Source organism: Lagenorhynchus albirostris, chromosome X (genome assembly GCF_949774975.1).
Source record: "Lagenorhynchus albirostris chromosome X, mLagAlb1.1, whole genome shotgun sequence".
NCBI lineage: Eukaryota > Metazoa > Chordata > Mammalia > Artiodactyla > Delphinidae > Lagenorhynchus > Lagenorhynchus albirostris.
This window is the reverse complement of record NC_083116.1, coordinates 120729327-120756757: the sequence shown is the minus strand read 5'-3', so window position 1 is coordinate 120756757 and position 27431 is coordinate 120729327. Positions and strand designations below refer to the sequence as shown.

Here is a 27431-nt window from a genome sequence, read left to right as displayed (position 1 = left end):
TTACATATTACAAAATCATTACCATGTAGCATTACCTAACACCTCTATCATGTCACATAATTACAAATTCTTTTTCGTGGTAAGAACATTTATGATTCACTTAGCAACTTCCAAGTATATAATACAGTATTGAGAACTATAGCCACCACGCTGTACATTAGATCCCCAGAACTTATTCATCTTATAACTGTAAGTGTGTACCCTTTGACCAACATCTCCCCATTTCCCCCACCCCCCAGTCCCTGGTAACCACCATTCTAATCTCTGTTCCTATTAGTCTGGATCTTTTAGATTCCACAAATAAGTGACGTCATACGGTATTTGTCTCTGGTGATTATTTTTAAATAGAATCCATCACAAAGCTTTAAAAAATTGTATTTATTGTTAATTTAGAAAGCTTTGGTCAATACAAATATATATACGCTTATTTTAATTCAGTCACTATGAATAATAGATAAAATTTTCATTACCATGGTAGAAGTTATAAAAATCAGTTCCAGGTTTTAAATATGCAAGATACAGAATGCTCTTACCATTGATTCATTTTTATGAGCAAGCCTGAGTCATATTAAATATAATTACTGAGTCAAATATTTGTTGTCCACATTATCTGTCCTGGCCCCATTTCTCTTCCATACTGCCTCCTAGCTCTTGTGATAGCATATTGGTCTGACTGGAAATTCATGGTTTTCACCTGGGCCCACTACAGTGCAGCTGGCCCAAAGGATATCATTTCCCATCCACCCTTTCTGCTAAGGTGGATTTTATTCATGCCACAAAGCACAATATCAAGCTCATTGTAGACAGACCTACAGACAGTCCCTATGCTCCTCCATGGCCACGGCCAGTCCTCACTTCAACATATGGAAAGATTATGGAATTCCAAAACCATTTCTGTGGTTCTCCAACCTCCAGCTCTGAGAGTCCAGAGCAGGGCCCAGCAAACTTGACCCATGGCCAAATCTAGTCCACCATCAGTTTTGTAAATAAAGTTTTACAGTAACACAGCCACGCTCATTTATTTATATACTGTCTATGGCTACTGTCACTACAAAGACAGAATTGAGTAATTGTAACAGAGACCTTATGGTCCACAAAGCCTAAAATATTTACCATCTGGCTCTTTACAAAAACATATTGCTGACCTGTCATCTAGGCCACTGAGTTTTTAAGAGAACTCATCTAGGAATTACTACACTTATCAAATCTGATTACAAGCAGAGTTTGTGACTTGCATCCCTGCATTACATTCCTAGACCACAGGATCATTACGTAAGTTGAGAGTCTTAGATAGATAACTGGGAAAGGTTAAGCTGATCTTCACTGATTCTTTGTTCCTCTTCCATTACCTCCTCATCCCAGGCACCTACCCTGCAGCCCCCAATAAAACATTCCCTCCTTGGCAGGATCACAGGGTATGATAATACCTCTATAATGGCCTTTAGTTCTTATAGTTATATTACTATCATCTAATATATTTATTGTTCAACAAGAATTTGTTAATTGAATTAATAAATGAATTAATGTAGATCAGCATTTTCAAAACTATGTTTTGAAGAATGCCTGCCATCTTTGAAATGTGCTCCATGAAAAGGATGGTCTATTTTACATAGAGAACAGACTTGTGGTTGCCAAAGAGGAAGTGGGGCAGGGGAGGGTTGGATTAGGAGTTTGGGACTAGCAGATGCAAACTATCATATAGAGAATGGATAAACAACAAGATGCTATTGTATAGCACCGGGAACTATATTCAATATCCTGTAATAAACCATATGGAAAAGAATATGAAAAAGAATATATATGTATAACTGAATCACTTTGCTGCACACCAGAAACTAACACAACATTGTAAACCAACTATACTTCAATTTTTTTTTTAACAAAAAGGATGGTCTATTTCAAAAAAACAAAAAATCTCCTATGGTCAAATAAAGTTGGGAAACAACAACACATACTTTATTCTCCTTTAGAAGCACCATAATTCACATGACTGTGTTCAAGTTTTGCAGAGGAAAAGGCTGGCATCAACAAAATGGCAGAGTAGGCATCTCCAAGCTCTTGTTCCCCACACAGAAACTTCAGAAAGTAAGTATAAACTGTCAGAAATAACTTGGTCAGAATTCTGGGAAATAGTCAGAGGTCTACAGCAAGCAAGAAACTACTGAATCAAGAAAAAGCTAACTTCAAAATGGCAGGAAAGCTTTGTGGTGTCTTTACTTGTCCTTGTCCCATCCCCTCCTCAGTAGTGGTTTTGGTTTTGAATCAGTGGCAGCCTACATTCCCAGTGTGGAACCCTGGTCCCTCGTTCTGGAGGAGGCGAGGCAAACATTATTCACAAATTATTTTGTCTGTCTATTCTAACCTGTCTGCGTGCTACCAGAAGGACAGATGCAAAGCACTTGTATTAGTTTGCTACGACTGTTATAACAAAATACCACAGACTAGGTGACTTAAACAATAGAAATTTACTTTCTCACAACTCTTTAGGCTAGAAGTCCAAGATCTATGTGACAGCAGTATTGGTTTCTCCCAAGGACTCTCTCCCTGGCTTGCGGGTGGCCACCTTCTCACTGTGTCCTCTTATGGTCTTTCCTCTGTGCACACACATCCCTGATGTCTCTTTTCTCCTCTTCTTTTAAGGACCCTATTTGTGTCAGATTAGGAACTACATTTATGACCTCATTTAACCTTAATTACCTCTTTAAAGACCTTCTCTCCAAATGCAGTTACATTCTGAGGTACTGGTGGTTAGCACTCCAACATATAAATTTCTTGAAGGGACACAATTCAGCCCATAACAGTGCTCAGCTTTGTTCCACCTAACGTGGTGGAACTCAGGATAGAAAAGCAGTAGGTATTGATCAAAAACACTGCAAGAAACACTAAAAGCCTTCAGATGCCTGGGTAAAAGATTACAGTTGAAACATACAACAGACTATCCAAGGCCTGAGAGCAAAAGCTGAGGAGAGTTTCTTAGGGAAATTACAAAATTCAAAATCAGCCATGGATGCAGGCAGGAAAATTTAGAAAGCCATATGCATTCTCAGGGCAAGATGCATGCTCAGAAAAGACCTGAGAAGATTTCACCTTGGGCTGATCGCTAGGTTCAGTTCAAGAATGGCTATGTATTGAAGGAGTGCCCCAGAACAGAAACAATCCATGAAAACTGGGAAAGGTATTTTTTTTGTTTGTTTGGTAGATTTTTTTAGCCCTTGGCATTCAAGAAAATTTCTATCGAAACCGTAGTTGAACACAAGCTGAGAAACAGAGACTATAAAGGCCATACACAAGAAGGAACATAGTCTTTCCAAAAATAGTGTAGGAAAGTCACCAAATAGATGGCCTACAATAGCTATCAACAATAAAAACATCCATCAAACTCTGGGCAAAGGGGGAGAATCTAATTTCCCCCTTTTCCCTTACTTTCCTCTTGAGTTATCAGTTATAACAGTCAAATATCTAATTATCAACAAATATCACACAGCATATAAAGAAACAGGAAAGTATGTCCTATTTGAAGATAAAAAATAAATTGACAGAAATCATCCCTGAGGAAGTCCAGACATTGGACTTTCTAGATAAATCCTTTAAAATAACTGTCTTAAATATGCTTAAAGATCTAAAGGAAAACAAGGACAAACAATAAAAGGAAATCAGGAAATTGATGTAAGAATAAAATGAGAATATCAATAAAGAGCTAGAAATTATAAAAAGGAACCAAACAGAAGTTCTGGAGCTGAAAAGTGAAAAAATAGAAATGGAAAATTCACTAGAGGAGTTTAACAGTAGATTTGAGCAGGAAGAAGAACCAGTGAATGCAAAGACGGGGCAAGTGAATTACTGAGCCTGAGGAGCATAAAAGAAAAAGAATAAAGAAAACTGAACAGAGTCTAAAGAACCAATGGGATACCATCAAACAGACCAACATACACATTCTGAGAGTGAGAAAGAGGTGGGAAGAATCTTTGAATATTTGAATAGAATATTTGAAGAAATAATGGCTTCTCAAATTTGATGATATATATAAATCTACAAATCCAAAACCTTCAATGAACTCCAAGTAGGAAAACCCAAAGAGATTCACACTGAGGAACTTTACAATCAAACTGTTGAAAGACAATGAAAGAATTTTTAAAACAGATAGACAAAAGCAATTCATTACTTACATGGGATGCCCAATAAAATCATTAGCCAATCTCTCAGAAGAAGCCTTGGAGACCAGGAGGCAAAGGATGATACATTTAAAGTGCTGAAAGAAAAAAAAATGTAGCTGAGAATTTATATCCAGCAAAACTTTCACAAATGAAAGATAAATTAAGACATTCCCAGATAAACAAAAGCTGAAAGAGTTAACTACAACTAGACTTGCCCTACAGGAAATGATAGAGGGAATCTTTCAGGTTGAAATGCAAGGATGCTATACAGTAACTCAAAGCCTAATGAAGAAATAAAGGTCTCTGCTAAAGGTAAATACACCAGCAAATATAAAAACAGTATTATGGTATTTTTGGTTTGTGACTCCACTTTTTATCTCCTACAGGATTTATAAGACAAATTCATTAAAAAGTTATTAATTTATGTTACTGGATGTACAATAAATAAAGATATTATTTGTGACAAGAAAAACATAAAGGGAGGAGGATGTAGCTGTACAGGAGTAGAGTTTTTGTATGTTATAGACGTTAAGTTGATATCATTTCAAACTAGACTGTTATAAATTTAGGATGTTAAATGTAATCCCCAGAGTAACCACAAAAAAAAATTCTAAAAAGTATACCTCTTTGAAATAAAAGAGAATCAAAATGGTTCACTACAAAAAAATAAAAATCAACTAAATACGAAAGAGGGTTGTAATAGACAAAAGGAAAAACAAAAAAGCTGTAAAATATACAGAGATCAAATACCAAATGGCAGAAGTCATTCCTTAACAGTAATTATTTTAAATCTAAATGTACTAAACTCTTCAATCAAAAGACATAGATAGGAAGAATGGATAAAACAAACTATGATCCAACTATATGCTGTCTACAAGAGACTCACTTTAGATCCAAAGATACAAGTAGATTGACTGTGAAAGGATGGAAAAAGATATTCTATGCAAATAGTAACCAAAAGACAGCTGAGGTGGCTATACTAACATAAGTCAAAATCTCTTAAAAGAGGCAAAGAATGACAATATATATTGATAAAAGAGTCAAGTCATCATGATGATATAACAATCCTAAAAATATATGCACCAAACAACGGAGCCCCAAAATATATGAAGCAAACCTTGATAAAATTGATGGAAGAAATAACACTTTTACAGTAATAGTTGGAGGCTTTAATACACCAGTTTCAGTAATAGATGGAACATCAATACAGAGATCAGTAAGGAAATATAGGATATGAACAACACTATAAACCAAATAGACCTAACAAACATAAAGAATACTCCACACAACAACAGCAGAATACACATTCTTCTAAGTGTACATGCAACATTCTCTAGGACAGACCATATATTGGGCTACAAAATAAATCTTAATAAAATTTAAAAGATAAAAATTATAAAAAGTATTGTATCTTTTCCAAACATAGTAGAATGAAGCCAAAAATCAATAATAAAAGGAAAATCAGAAAATTCACAGATATCTGGAAAATAACACACTCTTATACAACCAATGGGTCAAAGAAGAAATCACAAGGGAAATTAAAGAAGAATGAAAACAAAAACACAACATACCAAAACTTATGGGATGCAGTGATAGCAGTGTTCAGAGGGAAATTTATAATGTAAATGCCTGCATTAAAAAAGAAGAAAGATCTCAAATCAATAACCTAACATCACACCTTGAGGAACTAGAAAAAGAAGAGCAAACTAAACCCAAAGCTAGCAGAGGAAATAAATAATAAAGTAGACAAAAATAAAATAGAAAAGCAATTAGAGAATCAACAAAACCAAAAGTTGGCTCTCTTAAAAGATCAACAAAAATTACAAAACTTTAGCTAGACTGACAAAGAAAATAAAGAAGACTCCAATAATAAAAATCAGAAATGCAAGTGGGGGCATTACTACTGACCTTACAGAAGTAAAAAAGAATTATAAGAGAAGATTGTAAACAAATTAGGTAACCTAGATAAAATGGACAAATACCTAGAAATACAGAAATTACCTAAACTGACTCAAGATGAAATAGAAAAATCTCGGACTTATAACAAGTAAAGAAATTGACTGAATAATCAAAAACCTTCCAATAAAGTTCAGGACCAGACAGCTTCACTGGTGAATTCTTACAAACATGTAAAGAAGAATTAACACCAATCCTTCTCAAACTCTTCCAAGAAATAAAAGAAGAAAGAATACTTCCTAATGAGGTCAACATTACCTTGACACCAAAGGCAGATAAATACACCACAAGAAAATAAAAACACAGACAAATACCCTTTGTGGATATAGATGCAAAAATCCACAACAAAATAGTATCAGAACAAATCCAACAGTGAAGTAAAAGGATTATACATCATGGCCAATAGAGATTTATCCCAGGAATGCAAAGCCCTTTTCAATATAATGAAATTGATCAAATACACTACATTAATAGAATGAAGGAAAGAAAACATGTTATCATCTCATTTGATGCTGAAGAGGCAGCTGACAAAGTCCAACAACTTTTAACAGTAAAAAAGGAAAACCACTCAGAAAACTAGGAATAGAAGAGAATTTCTTCTACACAATAAAGAGCACTTATGAAAAATTCCCAGCTAACAACATAACTCAACTATATGCCATCTATAAGAGGCATACTAAATGGTGAAAGACAAAGCTTTCTCCCTAAGATCAGGAACAAGACAAGGATGCCTGCTTCCACCACTGCTATTCAGCACTTTATTGGCAGTTTTTCCCAGAGCAATTAGATAAGAAAAAGAAATAAAAGGCATTTAAATTTGAAAGGAAGAAGTAAAACTATCTCTGTTTGCAGACGACACGGTCCTATACATTTAAAACCCCAAATAATCCAAAAGAAAACTGCTAGAGCTAATAAATGAATTCAGTAAAACTGCAGCATACAAGATCAACACACAACAATCAGTTGCGTATCGATACAACTGCAATAAACAATCTGAAAAGGAAGTGAAGAAAACAATTCGATTTACAATAGCATCTAAAAGAATAAAATACATAGGAATAAATTAAACCAAGGAGTGAAAGAGTTGTACAAAGCAAATCACAAAACATGGCTGAAATAAATTAAAGAAGACTTTAAAAAATGGAAAGACACACCATGATCATGGGAAGAAATACTTAATATTGACAAGGTGTAAATACTATGCAAAGCAATCTATAATTCAATATGACTCCTATAAAAATTCCAACAGCCTTTTTTTTTTTGAGGAATTGAAAAAACCAATCTTCAAACTCATATGAAATTGCAAGAGGCCCTGAATAGCCAAAACAATCTTGAAAGAGAAGAACAAAGTAGAAGGGTTCACAATTCCTGATTTCAAAAATTACGGCAAAGCTACAGTGATCAGAACAGTGTGGTACTTACATCAGCATAAACATCAGTTCTATCCAATGGAATAGAACTGAGAGTCCATACATCTATAGCCAATTGATTTTGACAAGGGTAGCAAGTCCATTCAGTGAGGGAAATACCAGTCATCAACAAATGGGGCTGGGACACCTGGATTTCTACATGCAAAAGAATGAAACTGGACCTCTATCTCACATCATATACAAAAATTATCTCAAAATAAATCAACGGCTTAAATATAGGGCCTCAAGCCATAAATCTCTTAAAAGAAAACAGGAGTCAATTTTTATGACCATGGATTTGGCAATTGAATGTCTGTTTCTTTTTGATGACACCAAAGCATGAGCAACAAAAGAAAAAATAGGTAAGTTGGACTTCATCAAAACTAAAAACTTTTGGGTATCAAACGACATTACAAGGAAAGAGTAGAAACAATCTACAGAATGGGAGAAAATATTTACAAATCACATGTTTGATAAGGGTTTAATATCCAGAATATATAAAGAACTCCTGCAATTCAGCAGCAGAAAGACAACCCACCCAATACAAAAATAGACTTTTCTCCAAAGAAGATAGCAAATAATCACATGAAAAGATGCTCAATGTCATCAGTCGTTAGGGGAATGAAATTCAAAGCCACTTCACACCTACTAGGATACCGATTATCAAAAAATGGAAAGTAAGCACTGGTTAAGACGTGGAAAAATTAGAAGTCTTATACATTACTTGTGGCAATGTAAAATGGTGTAGCCAATGTGGAAAACAGCATGGCAGTTCCTTAAAAAGTTAAACATAGAATTACCATATGACCCAGCAATTTCACTCCTTGATATATACTCAAAAGAATTGTAAGCAGAAACTCAAACAATTCATTGCAGCATTACTGACAATAGCCAAAAGTTGAAAACAGCCGAAGTGTCCACCAACAGAAACATTTTTTAAATGTAGTATATACATACAATGGATTATTACTGAGCCATAAAAAAAGAAGTTCTGATACATGCTACAACATGGATGAACCCTGAAATCATTATGTTAAGTGAAAGAAGCAGACACAAAGGACAAATATTGTATGATTCTACTTATATGAAATATCTTGAATAGACAAATTTATAGAGACACAAAGTAGATTAAAAGTTGCCGGGGGGCTGGACAGAGAGAAGTATGGGGCACTATTGCTTAATGGTTACAAAGTTTCTGTTTGAAGTGATGGAAAAGTTTTATAAATAGATAATGGTGATGGTTGCACAACTTTGGGTTTGACCTAAGAAGTTTTATTAATGGACTAGAGTTGACATTTCAAGGAACACTCATGAAAGACTGAATGACACAAAGAAATGATTTTGATCTTGAAAGGGAGAAAAAATTGATCCGCAGGAACAAATCCCCTTTGTTAAAGTGAAGACCACTTCAGCAGGGCTTGAATGGGGCCTGAGTTTCTGGGACCAACAAGGTCCCAGGTGGTGCTGATTCTGCTGATCTTCCAACTCCGGTGTGAGCAGCAGGGGACACAATAGTTAGGATGCACTATTCACAGTGATCCTATTCCCTCTTACAGCGAATTTGATCAATTGATCCAAAACTGAAGATGTTAATGAGCAATAATCAATAACTCTATTACCCCTCTCAAGCAGCATAACTGTAATTTTACTTGGGTTACCCAAACAAATGCCTTACTCCAAAGAAGACAGTCTGAGGGAGATATTTAGCAACAAAGAGGATCAGTATGGGATGAGGCTTGTTATAGCTTGTGCTGGGGGTCAGGGAGGGGAACCATCTTTCCTAATCCCTATGAAGTATTCTAAATATAGTTTTTACTTCCATTTATACTTGAGTTATGGCAAGGTTGTTCTTTCTCATAAGAATAAGGCAAAAAATAAAGGAAGAGAGTGAGAAAGAAAGGAAAAGAGGGAGGGAGAGAGGGTAGACGGGAGAGAGGAGACAAGGAAGGAAGGGAGGGAGGGGAGGATAGGGATATGAGAGATTAGATGTCTACATAATTCTTCTTCCCAGTCAAATTCTCATCCAATTCACTTTGGAATATCTTCGGTGATAAACCAATTAGATGAGGTTAACTAGTGTTAACTCTTTCTGCAGTTTACAGAACACATTCATTCGCTGGTGGTCACATCTAAGAATGTGAATGTGTTCTTAGCAGATTATTGGGCTAAAACAGAGGAAAGGTTGTGCTGGCACATGTCAGGATAACTCTTAAAAGTGAAAAATGATTCTATCATTCAACCCGAAAAACTTGCAGGCATATTCCCATATTTAGGTAACTTCTATCCTTAGAAGGAGTCTATTGGCCTCAGGCATTTTATCCCTGTAGTTTAAAAAGGTGTCCCTAAAGTTAGGCAGTTTCTGCCTCTTACAAACTCTGTGACCTTGGGAAAATTAATGAATTTCCTTTATGCCTCAGTTTCCTCATCCGTAAAATGGGGGACATGGAAGCATGTAATTACTGAAGAATGAAATAAGGCACTCATTGGCGTGCAGCGAGGTTTTAATATATGTGGGCTCTTATTATACGCATGTGCTAATCCCTTATCAAAAAAAAGTTACTTTTTTTCTTCCCAAGGTTTTATACCCAAATGCAAATGAACCTTAAGGCAATGCCCAAGATTGAAGCGATCAGATGTGAAGGATTAAATTATCCCAGAAATGTACAAACCAATGGGAAATACCATGGTTGGCAGGTCAGAGGATATTATGCAATGAATCCAGTGCAGCAAAGGGGTTTAAAGTTTAGGTTTTTGGAATCAGAATGATGAGACATTGAGTCTCAGCTTCTCTAATTACTGTGGCATGACTTTAAGCAAGTCACTTAACCTCTCTAACCCCCAGTTTCCTCATCTGAAAATATTTATTGGAGCAGTAAAACAATTCCTCTTTTGTGAGGATTAAACTAGGTAATTTTTTTAATGTGCTTAGTACAGTGTGTCAATATGTGGTGGCTTAAAAAATATTTTGAATTCTAGCAATACACTCACACTGTCATTTACTGGGAACGTTAGAAACAGATATATGATGGTAGGACCCAGCCTTCTAATTGGTTTCAAGCCAGGTGGGGAGTCCAGACAATCAGATAATGTACAGTACGAGACAAACTACATTTGGATTTTCAAATTCTTCCTGTTAAGATGACATTTCTCTCTTTCCTGTTTCTTTTCCCACATCATTCATTTTCTACCTTGCATATAAAAATTCATGAAAGTTTTCCATCCTGAATTGGACCATCTAAAAGGAAATATTTGCTTGTGAAGAGAGGAAAAAAAAGCAAAGATACGTAATTTCTCATGACGTGCCTCTACCCTGTCTAATTTATTTCTTATTAGCAGAAGAATATATTTGTTATAGAATAAAATTCTATGACCAAGAAAGAGACTCTTTTTGGTTTTCGTTTTGCTTTGTTTTGAGTAACCGAAACAGAAAAACAAAATCAAGTAGAGTAGGAAGTGACCATGGAGAGGAAGTCAAGTTGGCAGATGCTGAATAACAGAGGGATGAACTAAAAGATGGAATATTTCAAAGATGCAGGCTGAAAATGCTTTGGTAATATGGTGGTGCCTATGATTCCACGCCTGCAAACACGTCTTAAAAAATAAACACATTTTCATTAAAAACAGAAAAGTTAGTTATGTTAAAAAGAAAAACAGCTCAATACATCTCTTTCACCCAAACTCCTTGCTCCTTCTTTTACCAAAAGTCCTTGCCTGGGGGAGTACATTAGCTGTTGAGTCCTTTTCCTTTCCTCATTTTGAGAACTCAACGTGGACTTGTAGAAGTAAAAGCATGGCGCTCAAGTGTGGCCACAGCTGTGTTTTACTACCAGCCTTTGAGGGAGGCCTCAAGTCAAACTCCTCCTCATTCAGATCCTACTGGATTGTTGGGTACTGAGCCAACTGGGGTGTGCCTTGCACCAGGTTGCTGAGCCTTTGTCAAGTGAAAAGAGACAAATTTCCACAGGGGAAAGCAGTGAGTGAATAGACAGTTCATGGCAGTATGAGCCATTTCTTATCTCAGAAAGCATTATGGGGAAACTACATGAGGGCAATAAACATATTGCTCAGCATAACATGAAACCGGAAGTCATCAGGAAGTGATTTATCTGTTGTCAAAGGGCAAAGAGTCTGTGGCCATACCCCTTGAACACGCCTGATTATACCTGATCTCTGAAGCTAAGCAGAGTCAGGCCTGGTTAGTGCTTGGATGAGAGACAAAGGGCAAGAGGAAAGAGAGTTAGTCCCTCCGTCTCTGGAGGAAAAAGTAGGCTCTTTGTTTATAGCACATTTAGGATTAATAAATCTTTCTTTACAGTATATTTACTGAGGCGACAATCTGGACATTAAGTGACACTGCTGTGTTTGGTTCTTAAGATGAGCTGATTTTCTTTGATTTTGTATTTCTGTGCATCATTTTTCATTGGGGGGGTCACAGGATATAAAGAAGGACTAGGGTAAATTCAGAGGTATCAAGAGAATCAAACTAGATCCACTGATTTAAAGGGTATCACATGAAAGGAGGTGGATATTCCTGACCCATCCACAGTTCAAAATGCAGCTCCATTTGAACTCATAAACGTGGGCTATTTCATCACCATGGGCGCCTACTGTTGACATCTACAATGTTGATGAGCCTAAGGTCAAAGAAAGCCACCCACCCAAAAGGCAATTTTGATAGCAACTATTGACAATGAATTCCGTTTAATAGTCTTCAGCTTATATTTTCCAAATCCAAAACTCTTCAGGGTAAGTTACTGCATAACTGTCATTATTGGAAATGCTAGTGGGAATGCTATCACTGTTAACCTCTCTGGGTAAAACTTTTTTTTTTTTTTTTGCAATCTCACCATCATTTTAATTTTGTTTACATCTCTAGTCATTTGCACAGTGTTGATGGAGCTGTATTTTTGCTTCAATGTCTATTGCAACATTCTTATTGCGTTCTGCAGGTCCTCCAGTAAACGTTACTTGCAATATTTTTATCAACAGTTTTGGATCAGTCACAGAAACCACCATGGTAAGTGCTACAAGGCCACCGGCAAGAGAAAAACGTGACTTGATTATGCCATGAACACAACCTGTCAAATTTTCTATTTATTGTTCAACTTGCAGGGCCTCCTGTAAATGTTACCTGCAACATATTTATCAACAGCTTTGGGTCAATAGCAGAAACTACAATGGTGAGTGGGACTGAGCACTGAAGCCATCGTGTGAAGGAATGGGATATGCGATCAAAGAGTACTGTTGTATATTTGTAGGACATTTACTGAGTGCCAATTTCCAAGTTCATTCACCTCTAGAAAACAATTAGTTATTTATTTAAAATTCAATAATCTTTTATCCATCATGCCAGAGAAATTCTGGAAACACATGATGTTCGGTTAGATTTAGGTAGAATTATCAGTATTAAGCATGGTTTACAGTTAAGGATATTTAAATATTTGCATCTCCAATGTTTCAGAAATACAAATTTCAAAGTTTGGGAGATATTTTTCATATAATAGGAAGTTTTAACATAATCAAGCCTCAGACATGCTACATTTAAGACAGGGGTCCCCAACTCCCCCTCCCCCCCGGGCCTCACATTGTTACCGGTCCGAGGCCTGTTAGGAACCTGTCCGCACTGCAGGAGGTGAGTGGCGGGCTAGTGAGCGAAGCTTCATCTGCCGCTCCCCATCGCCCGCATTACCACCTGAACCACCCAACCATCCGCCTCCCCCCCGCCCCGCCCCCACTCCATGGAAAACCTGTCTTCCTCGAAACTGGTCCCTGGCGCCAAAAAGGTTGGGGACCACTGATTTAAGATACACGCCAAGGAGCTGACCTTACAATGAACACACACACACACACACACAATTTGGTGGCAATAGAAAGTTGTTCCAAGTCCAAAGCAATTACATCACATGCATGGCTTTTCCAAAAAAAAAAAAAACATAAACATAAAAAACTAATAAAAAACCATCACACTCTAAGTGCAGACATGTTTCACATACATGAAAAAGATCTCAGATACTGTAAAATCCACCAAGATTCCTTATCAATGTCAAGATGGTGTTGTTGCCTGTGACACAGCCTATTAGATAAGTAGGCTTACAGTGCTAGGCTATTGTGTGGAGATTACATTTTGGGTAAAACATTTTCTTGGCCCCCATACAATTTAAGTCCTAAGTCAATTGGCTGGTTCAAATTTTCAGTACTATGTAAAGTATACAGTCATATTATTGAATGAGATCGAAATAAACTATAGTTGAGCGTGACTATACTACTATGGTGGCCGATGTCCTAGAAACACTCAAGAGGTGAAATAATGAGCATAATGCCATTGAGAAGTAAAAAATAGTGTTCCCCTGTGTTTATGAATTCTCTCTTTTAGGCTACCAGGATTGTGTTTAACAAATTACTGTACTTTTTGGTGTCCTTAATGTTATAAAAGAATAATTTACCTCTTATCACTCCTTTCCACTGGCAAGTCAGACATAATGCAACTCCACTACCCATTTTAATATTATTCTGACACAGCATTGTCCAGAAATGAGACTTTTGGGGCTTTGACAGTATGTAGTGCATTAAGAATTTTACCCAACCAGGATAGTTTTGATAGGGTTATTAAATGACTCATAAGAAAAGCTGAACATGGAAAGAAGACTCCAACTCTGTACTTGGCATTCAGTTTCTGTCTCTCCCCTCCTGGTTTTATCCTGGTAACAGAGGGGCAAATCTTCCAGCCGCCCAAATCACTATCACCAGCTTTACACGATGGCATTCAATGACAATATTTGCACGACCTAACGCTGATTGCATTAATTAGACCCTTAAGTTGCTTTGATTAAATCTCCTTATTGCCTTTTACCCTCAATCAAAAATGTAAATGTGCACCTTTTCAGTGTTCATTAATGCAAGAAAAAGCTAAATATTTAAGGAGATGAAAATGGAAACGATGGATATCCTTGTTTTCCTGTGTCTTTAAGAGCTACTGAAGGTGTTTAATAAATGGGCTGCTTAGGTGCTTCTTGGCCACTTATTAAGGTGTCCTTTGTCATGTTTCCTATGCAAAAATTTGGAAATCATTGTCCAAGTGTAATATCAACGGCCTGTCTATTCTGCTGTATGAGACGTACTGAATCGCATGACCAGAAGAATGATGTGTATTGTGCTTCTTTTATTTTATTTCTTGGCTTCTGATGTAATGACAAACTGAATTTGGCTTTTAAAAATATCTTTTATTTTCTTCAATTATGGCTTTTGTGTGAAACTAAAAAAAAATGTTTTTTGAAACTCTACCATGCTTAAATCAAAGAATAAATCATGTCATGGAGGGTAGGGACTGGCAAACATTTTTCTCTAAAAAGCCAGACGGTAAATACTTAAGACTTTGAGGACCAGACAGTCTCTGTCACAACTACTTAATTCTGCCCTTTTGGCATAAAAGAAGCCATAAACAATAGTAAGCAAATGGGTGTGGCTATACTCCAAAAAAAACTACTTATAAACACAGGCTATGGCCAAATTTGGCCCACAGGCCATAGGTTGCCAACTCCGGGATCTAAGGCATCACTATTTAAAATGGACATTATTCAGGGGCTCATAAGAACATGAGAATTGCTCCACCTTGAAAAGGTCTTACTTTCCCAGACCCCTTAGGCCCTGCCTGGGGACCTACCTGATGTACCCACAGAGTGTCATCACAGCCTGAGCTTCCCTTACCAAAACCCTGAGATTCTACCATCCACGAACATTCTCACAAAATGTGACTCAAAAAAATGGTCAAAAAAGTTAAACAGAAACAGATTCTTCCTTGAACTGTCTTTAGTTGGAGTCAAGACATCAGACCTTTAGGTTTTATGCACAGTAATATATGTAGTCATTGAGGACGTTGATTAGTGCTATGGGGGGGGGATAATAGTTTTGCTTTCTCTATGTTTTCTGGAATGATTTTTTTCCAAGAATGTCTCAGAATTCTGAGTTTCTGAGCATGTTGATTTCCCTCTCTTCCCTCATGTCCCACTCTTATCCCACAACCCTTGATAGCATTATTGAAGGATTTAGTTTGGATGTTTGTTTCTAAATAAGAGGCAATAATTATCTGTTTTAAGAATGTGATATGACTTTCTTTTGGTTCTATCCAGTCTGCCCTCTTATGTTTGATGAAATCCCACTAAACTACTGTTGGTACTAACTGCCCACAAAGATTAGGCTCACTTACAGACACAGTATTGCCTCTTACTCCTTTGGTATGTTAGTGTTTAAAGACTGTGCTCACAGGACAATATATTTGTGTTATTCTAAGGAATATTTTTATGGATCATTATGATCATGCACATTATTTCAAAACATGTACTTCTGTTCATTAAGAGTCACAGGGATCCGGTGACGTTCATTACTAGCTGACCCTGTGTTAAAAGTATTCAGTGGAACAATTTTTTTTTTCCTTATGATTCCAAAAGACTCAGAAGACCAGTAAGGGATGTATGATGAGACAGGTTATCTTTCGGTTTTGGAACGTCAGTTTACCATTTCCTTTTCTTTCTTTCCCCTTTTCCTTTAGCTAGTGATGGCAAGTGAATTTACAGGATGAGGAGTGTATTTGCAACCGCCTCCTTCCTACTATAAAGTCATAGTTTGGGAATATCGATAATGTCAGTAAAGGTCAAGAGTATTTGCATGCCATCTGCACACAGCTGTCCCCAAGGTTGTCCCCAAGGCCATCAGAAAATGGAGAAGAGATAGTCTCCTCAAAGCTTCCAAATGACTGCCTGGAAGGATGTGGGTGAATAGACTGTGATTTGGACCTATGGGTGCTGGAACACTCCCCATGCTACAGCAGCAGACTCAGACCCTTTCCTCATTTAATATTGAGAGACTGCAATAGGGGGAAGGGGGTAGAAAGAGCTGAAGGTGTACAAAACGTGTCCACTTGGAGAGCATCTCCAGAATATGATTCCAGCTCCCCAAACTCTTCCCCAAATTCCACATGCTCTGCTGGTTACCGCTACAGGGTGAAGAGTTGTTTTATCTCCGATCTGAAATCACTTTCCTAAAGAACTGGATAAGGTGTAGACAGTCCCTTAGGAGAATGCAGGCTACGCTGTAACTGCTGGAATGACATTACAGACCTTTCATTCTATAGGTGCATAAGCAACTCATAAGGAGATGCTAACTTACCAGGAATAGCAGGTAGCTACATTCCTTATTTCTGAATTTTTAAGGGAGAACCAAGAATCTACCTAACATTTTGTTAATCTGAGATATAAGGTGTCCTTGGTCTCTAAATTAACAATGCAATGTTAAAACCTGGATTCATCATAAAGCAACTGCCCCCCCTCCCATAATTTCAAATTCAAAGCTAACTTCCCATATTCAAAGCTAGCACAGACTCAAGATGATGAAAACTTCACTGCAGTGTAGCTAGAAGTTAAAACTGAAGTGCCATATAGGTCTGTGGGAAATCCACAAAGCATATCTTTGTCTATAATAACTTTATAACATAACTGGATTGAAAAATATATACCTATAAAAATAAAAAGAGAGCAGAAAGTTTAATAACAATATTTATGAGACAGAGTGGCAATCTCTATGTACAAATGCTACACTAAATATAATAGTAACAAAATAATTCAATTTAAGGAAACAATCTTTGTGGCAATGGGCATAGAATTAGAAGGTACCAAGAAAAGTAAAACTTTAGAAATTCTAAATTTGATATGAAATAATAGTATGGAATATAGGTACTTGTATTAACTGTGCTAAGAATATAATAAAGATTCTATGACTTACACATAGCTTTTGAAAAACTAAAAGATATGTGTATGTATTTACACACATACACATGTGCACACATACACAAATATATATATATATACACATATATATATAATATATATACATACACACACACTTTTTAATTTGAATTTTTCTATTACCTAATCCAGTACCCAGAGAGTCAATCATAGGAAAACAAATTTTAATACAAGGAAATACGTCATTTATTTGAAGTAGAATCTGTCTCTGGAGAGAGAAGGCAGTATAAAAAAAAAGTCAGTCTACACTTAAGCATGTCTCTTAATATTTACTTCTTTAATATTTCATTAAACCTAGAAGCAAAAATAAAGACAAAGAAAGGCTACAGAGCAATATAACTATCTCCTGTGGTTTGGAATATCTTGAGAGAATAAACCTATCTGTAAATAAACAGAGGTGATGCACAGATAAATCATGAATCAAATTTGTACCCTACATTGAAAATGATAGTGAACTGAAAGAATTACAGAGGCACAGCCCCGGAAAATCTTTTCTTTGGCTATCTACTTCTCTATATCCTTGGGCGTCCTTTTCTATTCTTAAAGGTTTTAAGGGTTGCCATTTATTTTGGAATAATGTATAGCATCATGAAAAAAATTATGGAAAATTTTAATTCCTATACATTATAAAGAACAAACACTCCCAAAATATCTAATAAAAGTCTTGTTTCATATAATTCCTGTCATTGTGGAGTAAAATATATTTTCTCCTCTAACTTTTCCACTTATTCTTGCTTATGAATAGGCTAATTAATTTATTTTAAATTAACTGTTAGATATTTAATGGTTCTATTGTGATAAGATAGATTCAGTACTCTTTTTAAAGTTCTGATATTGGGAGAACCTATTTTATTATTTTAAATAGATAAAATTCAAAATAGAAAAGCAGGAAACACTGGAGAAGAATACTTGTGGGAAAGACTTTTTAAAAAGATGTATTAATACATTAGCTGGGAAATTTTATATTGAGATTTTTTTTTAAAAAAGGTCAATGTTTTCATATTGTATGTCACCAATGTAATATTCTCTAGAGTCTCTCAAAATGCATCTTTAAATCATTTTCATGTTCAAAGGAGGACTGCAATGATGTTGTCCTGGTGATTCTGCCACCCAGTGCTCGCTATCTGGCGTCTCATGGCCTCTCCCATTTTATGTTTCCTTCCTGGGTGGGGGGCCTCAATGGCCTCCCAATGGCCTAAGAAATTTAACCCATTCACCTCTGTTATTTCCAGCTGTCATTACTTCTTGTACTTAAGAGTTTTTCTACCTCCAGAATTGGCTAAGAGATGACATCCTCTTCTTTCCTACTGAAACAAGCTCATAGACCCCCACACACAAAATTTTATGAAGGATAATTGGTTCCCACCCTAAGGGAAATAAAAGGGGTAGATGTCACACAGTGAAGACACTGCATGTTTTTCCTTCAGGAAACCTTAAGAAAATCTCACAGTTGATCTATCCAGTGCCTATTTATACGCAAATTGGATTATTATATTTTCAATAGCCCCTGTTTTGATTTTCTACAAATCACACATTCCCACTCTTTACTCACACAAAACTCCAAAGGTTCCAGTCACTTCTGTTGCCAATGAAACACTGAACTGATAATCTCTTTCCAGTTACTACCCTCTGGTCCCTTTGGACAATCCCCAAAATGCAAAATATGTGATGGGGAGAACTCTGAGGTTCTGCCATCCTCTTGGCTCACTCATGGAAGGAGGGGGCAGCCAGTGAGCAAACAGAATGGGATGGAAGCCTGGCTGGCCTCACAACAGCACCCTCTTAGGTCTGGGAATTTGCTGTGCAAGTCTGGTATAATCCCAAATAAAAGTCAGCTGATAAAATTTTCCAAGTCAGAAAGTCCTTATGTTGTACAACAAGGAAACATACAGTTATTTCTTTTAATATTTCAGCTTTTCCTAATAAGCTGGGTTCTGATGACTGATTTTCAGAAGTTAGTAACTACTTGATTATTAGCATTCTTTAAACCCACAGTGGGCACTCTTTCTAAGAACTGCCACTTCCAAAATACTCTACCAGCCTGATCATCAGGATGGCTGTATTTGGGGGGGAAAGTCATGGGAATTTGGAGAGTTTAGTAATAAGCAGAAGGAACTGGATTTGAAGCTCTCTTCCATACACCCTAATCTTTATAACTTACTTACAGATTTTCTTTTGGCTCTAAAGGGATTAACCAAAACCGACCAACCCGAGGTGGTTTCCATTGTACCTTATAGAGTAACCAACCATCTGAGTTTTGCCTAGGACTGAGTGGGTTCCCTGAAAATTTCATTTTTACCTGAGGCTAAAATGGGAAAGTTCTCAGGCAAACCAAGGACATGTTGGTCACTGTTAGAGAAAAGTAAACAATGACTCAAAATCCAGGTGCCCAAACAAAGATGTGGAAACAAAGCAAATGAAGGTGAAAAAGGTAAAGGAAAGAGAGTAAAATGGGATGAGTATATATCACCCTAAATGACCACAGTGGCAGATGTGGACCACTGTTAGCTCTGAACCATAGTCCTGCTTGACTAGGGAATACTGTTGAAGCCTTTATTGGGTCTGCTCTGTCAAGCGAAGCAACAGTTTCCATGAACCTAAAGACCTTTGAGTAGAAATCCTCTGAAGAGAAGTTACTGTCCCAAGCTGATTCATTAGCACAGAAGAAAATTCCCATGCCAAGTGGGAATGACAGGGTGTACCTGAGGCTCCCACAGGGAGGAACACCTTTATCAAAAGGTGCTCAGATTAGGAAAACATGAAAAAGATTTCTGTTTTGAAATCTCCAGTTGACTACTGTAGATACAATCCATTCAGAGAAATGATAAAATATTTAAGAATTTCAAAAGTAAGTAGCTGTAAGGGAATTATCTTGTCAACATGAACCATCTTAATATTTATGTTGATGAATTTAAAAAATATTGGCCCATCATGTCAGAGTTTTATGATAAGATTTCTACTACCAAAATTACAGAGTGGGTTTTCTTCTGCCCAGAGCATCTGAGCAGATTGAAAATAGAGATCATGTCATTTCTGATTTGGAAAATGAATAGGTTTTATTTGACAATCTGCTATCACAGACTGACTCCTGTACTTATCATTACCTTTTTCTACAGCAAAATCAGATTGAGTTAGTATTATTTCCTCCCAGAACGATTAAGTGAAACAAAAATTCAACCAGCTCAACTTGTTCCATTAGTGTTCTGCTTTGGTCAAGTCTTCTTTCCTTCTCGTCTCTGTTCCCACTCCTAATAGAATTGAGTGGTTTATTTTGACCAAGATATACACAGCTGGGTTTACTCAGATACCAACACTGCATGCATTGAATCAGGCAGAAGAGTGAGGGGAAAATATGCCAGAGTGGGCAAGAAGTAACGCTTACGCATGGCGTTTCTGTAGGACTACCGAGTGAATATTTTTCTGAGACAACAGTGGAATGATTCACGGCTGGCTTATAGCGAGTACCCTGATGATTCTCTGGACTTGGACCCATCGATGCTGGACTCCATTTGGAAACCAGATTTGTTCTTTGCCAATGAGAAGGGGGCCAACTTCCATGATGTCACCACCGACAACAAGTTGCTTCGCATTTCAAAAAATGGCAAAGTGCTCTACAGTATCAGGTAAGCTTCCTTCGGCTGCCCCCTGCTCCCTTCTCCATTTTTCTCCTGACCTAGAGCTGCATGATTCTGCAGGGCAAGATGTATATAAATATTATCCTTTGTGGTCTCTTGTTTATTATTTAAACTTAAAGTTGGTGAGAGTGCCAGTGGTTCCCATGGTCTCAGAAGTGTAATTCTCCATAACCAAAATATATTTGGTAGGATGGTGGGTAGGTGATGGTATCATATAAATATCTGCACAAATATGTTTTTACTTATTTGTTTATTTTATTTATTTATTTTTGGCTGCGTTGGGTCTTCGGTGCTGTGCACGGGCTTTCTCTAGTTGCAGTGAGCCAGGGGTACTCTTCGTTGCAGTGTGCGGACTTCTCATTGCGGTGGCTTCTCTTGTTGCAAAGCACGGGCTCTAGGTGTGCAGGCTCAGTAGTTGTGGCTTGTGGGCTCTAGAGCGCAGGCTCAGTAGTTGTGGCTCACGGGCTTAGTTGCTCCATGGCATATGGGATCGTCCCGAACCTGTGTCCCTTGCATTGGCAGGCAGATTCTCAATCACTGCGCCACCAGGGAAGCCCCATAAATACGTTTTTGATTGGTTCAATAAAGGAAGTGCAGGCCCTTTAGTTCAATTACCACTGAGCATAACATACAAATTCTCATTTCAAATAATTATGCCATTCTATAGCATTTAAACACACACAGACACACACACACACACACAAAGATTCAATGGCTCAGTATCGTCACTGACAGCATACTTTGAGCTCAGTGAATGGAAAACTGGTTCTAATCCCAGATCTACTTCTAACTAAACATGTGATCTTGATCTGTTAACATTTCTTGGGCTTGAGCTTGGGATAGAAAATTTCTCGGATGCATTTTTGCTTTTTTATTCAAATATGATCTTCTCCAGAATATTCTCCAGAATATCACCCTACAATCAAAATAATCACTCCCTTTTAGGAACTCTCATAATAGTTTCTCTGTGAATCTGTAAGTCTCTGACTTCTTCCTATCCCATATTTTGGCTACTTCTGTACACAAATATAGCATAAGAGCATAGACTTTTGGAATCAGACAAACCTAGAATTAAACTGAAGCTTTGCCACTTACTAAGTTACATAAGCTATAACCTTCAGTTACCTTAATTGGAAAATGGGAAACACCATATTTAACTCAGAGTATTCTTGTGAGAATGAATTATATACAGCAGAGGTCAGCAAATATTTTCTGTAAAGGGCAGATGGAAAGTATTTTAGCTTTGCCAGTCAGATTGTCTCAACTCTCTCAGAGCTACTCAACTCTGCCATTATAGCACAAAACAGCCATAAACAATACTCAAACAATTAGGTGTGGCCATGTTTCAATAAAACTTTATTTACAAAAACAGGTGGTGGACTAGATTTAGCTCTTTGGCCATAGTTTGCCAACCCCTGATATAGAGTAAATAAAAATACTTGCCACAGTTCATGACACAGAGTATGTTCTCAATAAATGAAATGATGGCTGTTAGCATTTTTAAGTTAACATTCTTTCTAAATAATAAGCTCTTTAAAGCCAAGATATTCGGATTTTTCATCTTTTGTAACCCCTCCCAAAGGGCCAAGACAGTGTATTGTATATGAGAGAAATCGAATACATTGAATAAATATCAACATGTTAAAGATTCTTTAGAGAATTCCCCCTTTCTCTCCAATCTTATTACCAACAAAAAAAAAAGAGGCAGCTAGTGTCTTTGCAAATGATTTTCACAAGTTTGCAGACTCACCACCACCAAAACTGCATTTCACAACTCTATATACAATTTAGGTCTGTACTGTAGATTCCATTCTTAACCTAGTAATTTCACAGCTTGCTGGTGGCAGATAGCTGCAATGTCTTTTGGAAGGAAAGAGGCTGCTCATTTGTAAAAAGTGGCAAAGTCACCGCTTCCACAAAGAACCAGGGAAACTTCCCCCACTTTATTTTTAAGAAACTTTACATTTATTTTTATAAAAATTTTTAAGGAAACACAGAATATTCCACATGGTGATGCATTTGGTGTAAGATGCAGTATTGGGCACAACCTAAGTTGATGTGACCTGATGAAATGCGACATATATAGAGCATGGTGCTGGGAAGGAGAGTTATAAAAAGCAGCACAGGGTATCAGCTGCTCCAGCTAACCCTCTGGGCCTTGGGTGGCAGTTGCTCTAGTAAATACCTGGCATCATGCACTGCCGAAATAAAACCAGGGTTTGTTTGTTTTTTTCCTTCTGTTCTATAAAGGCCCTTCCATTCTAGAACCATGAAGAATAGAATGTCCCCGAGACTCGATCCAGAGGCAATTCTTCTATCTCTGGTTCTCAGTAGGCTCTGAAATACCCCACAATTGTTTTGGGTTGGGTAGAGTTTGTCCTGTGGCAGGCTGGTTTAGACTTTTCCTTCACTGTGGGTATTCTATGAAATCCGGGGAAAGACCCCTGGTGCAGGAGAACTGGGCATGCCATTTTAGGGAAACACAGCTCCTGGCAGATTTGAATTGCAGGAATCTAATTACTTGCCTGGAAGGGTTTTCAATGAGCCAGACACGGTGCTGGGCCTAGAGATCCAGAGGTGAGTAAAATGTGGTCTCTGTCCTGGAAGGGCTCCAGTCTAACAAGGCAGGCAGACATAAGATAAATTGAGTAGTAGGAATAAATAGGGAACAAGGAAAAGAGAAGTGGCTCTAACTTTGCAAACGAATTCTGTGACTCAAATATTGTTAGAATTTTGGGGTCGGCACCCACACTCCTGTTTACTTGCGTCACTGGACTCAATTTAACTAGAGGATAAGGAGAAATTAGTGCTAATATAGGCCCAGCTGCAGGTCCAACTCAAGTTTAAAGTACAGTTTTTGGTGTCTTAAAGGTGCTGGAAAGTCCTTGCTGACATTCCATTAGGAAGGACTTGCCCTCAACTCTAAGGTTCACAATGCAAATACCCCCAGGAGAGGGAAAACACTATCCTCAATTCATACTAAGCCATAAAGAGCTGATACGAAATTTTCTTTCTGATAGTAGGTTTAATGTCTGTGAAGAATAGGGACAGAGAGCATGTTGGATGCCTGAGAGGAAAAATCAGATAGGACGAAGAGAGTTAAGAAAGATAGAAGGGAGGCATACAACAGAAGTACCAAAGATAAACTCATGAATTGCCTCCACCTGACACATTTTAATAATTACTTCAACACTGGGCCACGTTAGAAGAATAATGTTCTATGGTTATGTTTTGTATTTGAATTTTCCTAAAACCTAAAGCAAATGGATGGTAGCGTTTCAGCCAGGAAAAGTTCTGTGCTTTCTTAGCTCTGTAGGAGCAGAGGTAGAATTAACTCTGCATGGAAACCAAAGCCCAAGGCTTTGATGGCCAAACAGAACACAGAGAACTCTGCAGCCCACTGACTTCATAACAAGCAAGGTCACACTCCCCAAGAGGTAATATATCTGTTTGCCAGAAGACCAAGATTTAAAAAAGGGAGTGACAACAGACCAGAAATCCATACACGTCCTGCAGATTCAAACACCTGAGGCACCTGAGTAAAATTTAAACAAATCTTTTAAATAGGAACCAAAGGTCTTAGCTCAGTGTTAGAAAATTTCTATCCAGTGATGCAGGACATAGTCTCTGATGATGAAGATGTCAAATCTATTTCTGTCCACTTATCCTCTGATTACTTTTTTAATTATTCACTTCCGTCATATGTTTGATCTTACTCTGTTTTCATGTTTTTTGTTGACCCACCCCATTAAGTATTGACCATTTTTGACCAAAGTGTAAACAAGGACACACATCTTGCTTTGTATACCCTCTTCAGAGACAGTCAAATTCTAAATTCATATTACTTTAAAAGGCCTGAATCCACAGTGGAATAACGAGGTGAGCCTTGGGTATAATACATATTAGTGCTCAAACAATATTTACTGAATTGAATATAATGAATTGTAGTAGAAGTCAGGGCATCATGACCTATGGTATGCAATATGAAAGAGAAAAGGAGAGGGTGAGCATTTTTGTTTTTTTGTGTTTTTTTTTTAATTTTGTTTTTTGTTTTTTGCGGTACGCGGGCCTCTCACTGTTGTGGCCTCTCCCGTTGTGGAGCACAGGCTCCGGACGCGCAGGCTCATGGCTCACGGGCCCAGCCGCTCTGCGGCACGTGGGATCCTCCCGGACAGGGGTACGAACCCGCGTCCCCTGCATCGGCAGGCGGACTCTCAACCACTGCGCCACCAGGGAAGCTCGAGGGTAAGCATTTTTAAAGAGAAGCAGCTGGTCTCATATGTCCACAATGTCTTTGCTGATATTTGTTTTCTTCCCTTACTTCCCACTGCTTCTGAGACTTCTCCGCCAAAACTCTGACTTTTATAGAAGCATAAGATTTATTTTTTAATTGAAGGTATTACAGGGCAAAATATCCTTGTTTTACTGATGAGGAAGTGACTTCTTTAAAAAGTTAAATGAGCTAAAATAATGGAGCCCATAAATAGGAAAGCTAGGACAAGAATCAAAGCTCTTGACTTCTATTTCAGAGCTATCATCTCCTACCCCACATTAATTCTTCATTTACTCCAACTCAAATCCAAAGACACAAACAAATACAATACCAAACACATGTCATTTTCGAACCAACCTTTTAGGGACTCAGTTTTCAAAGGACTAGTGGAGGAAGAAGGTAAGATTTAAGATGAGAATATAAAGTATCTTAAAATTTCGCAAATGTCTAAAAAGACTTTAAATTCAAGATGCCACAATTGACCTTCAAATAGGAAGCTCATTTGATAGTTTTATACAGCATGTATAGCTTATATAGCATATCTACTTTCTGAAAACTTTTACTATCCCAGGGATCAAAGGGCTGAAAAGACCCATTAAAGTTATTAAGTCAACTCCTTACCTTCAGACAACCTGTTGAGAACTTATTCTATTTTTAAAGACCTTCAGAGAAGGAGATTTTATATTCTCTCCTTGGATCTTATAATAAGTTACTCGATCACTGTGCAGAAACTCCTCCTTATATAACTTAAATCATATTTGCTACAACTTAAATCAGTCACTTTTTCCCACATTTGTTAACATGATAAACAAATGGCTACCATTTTTAGAAGGATGGAGGGATTACCTCACTGTTTTTGTTTCATTTTTGAAAATGAAATACATTTTCATCCCACCAGAGTTAGTGGACATATGTTTAGTCACCAAAACTATGCTGCTGGTTTAATTTTACAGTGTGTAAAATCAGCACCAAGATGTTCTTCATCTTGCAGTTTTCAGTTCGCTGTATGGTTCAGAGCGCCTACTCTGAACCTTATGATGTTGAATGTTACCCTGGTTCCTTCTGATACTATAGTAGACTGGGGTTTTACTTTTTTTTTAGTTAATTAATTTATTTTTTTTGCGGTACGCGGGCCTCTCACTGCTGTGGCCTCTCCCGTTGCGGAGCACAGGCTCCGGACGCGCAGGCTCAGCGGCCATGGCTCACGGGCCCAGCGGCTCCGCGGCATGTGGGATCTTCCCGGACCAGGGCACGAACCCGTGTCCCCTGCATCGGCAGGCGGCCTCTCAACCACTGCGCCACCAGGGAAGCCCTAGACTGCGGTTTTAGAGTCAAACACCCTTGGGCTAGGGTCTCTGGCCTCAGAACTAGCTGTGTGACCTAGGGAAAATTTGTTCGCTCCCTGAACCTCTATTTCCTCAGCTTTCAAAAAGAGATGATTTGGTTAACTTTAGTAGAATACACTATATGCTATATGCATAGACAGTCCAAAGTGGCATTGCCCTGTACTCTAGGGCCCTTGGTATCTTCTTGTAATTTCATGATTGTGCTTTCTGTCCCAGTCTCTAAGATGAAGAGTAAACTGACCAGGATAGATCCCCACGATCTCCAGACATTATTGTTTGCCTTCAGTGTCTTTTATTTTACTGACCAGGTACCTAGGGGCCCTATGCTACCTGCCAACTGCACAGAGTTCTCCAAACAATAAATAGTTATGGGATTGATCCTCTACAACAGCACCCCGCATCATCAAGACATCTGAGCCCCTCATCGTCAAACTTTATCTGACCTGAAACTTATTCCTTTATGGTGTTAGAGGTGATTTACTTGTTAATTCCTTTTGATTCAGTTCATAATTGCAGGTGTTGATGATTCAGTGTTCCACCATCCCAGTAGTATCTGAGTTGTCATAGAGAACTCTTGGGGATTGACATGCCTTCTACCTCTGATGATAGATTACAGGCACCACTGAGAGTAGGTGGGGTGTAGATTTCTAGACAGACATCCAACAGAGCTCCCCAAATAATCCTGTCTAATGACCAACTCCATCCACACACATAAAAGGCCAACTTTTCTGACAAAGCCTCCCACCCTTGACTCATCCTACAGCCTGATGCAAGAACTTCAAAGATTCTAACTTTGGCTATAGAATGATTTTTATGGCATAGGAAAAAAGAACATTCTTTATTTAGATGTCAGAGCTGAAA

At 37.7% G+C, this 27431-nt stretch overlaps 1 protein-coding gene across 3 annotated transcripts in view; it reads left to right on the top strand.

The window, feature by feature from the left end:
* Positions 1-27431, top strand: part of GLRA2 (glycine receptor alpha 2) — a 195360-nt gene that overhangs the window by 29590 nt on the left and 138339 nt on the right. For 2 of the 3 annotated variants that reach the window (XM_060137825.1, XM_060137826.1), the window contains exons 3-4: positions 12469-12536; positions 20716-20939. In XM_060137825.1, coding sequence (XP_059993808.1) covers positions 12469-12536; positions 20716-20939 — 292 coding nt within the window. Of the gene's footprint in view, positions 1-12468; positions 12537-12631; positions 12700-20715; positions 20940-27431 lie in introns of all 3 variants that reach the window. The other variant, XM_060137824.1, reaches the window with a different exon arrangement.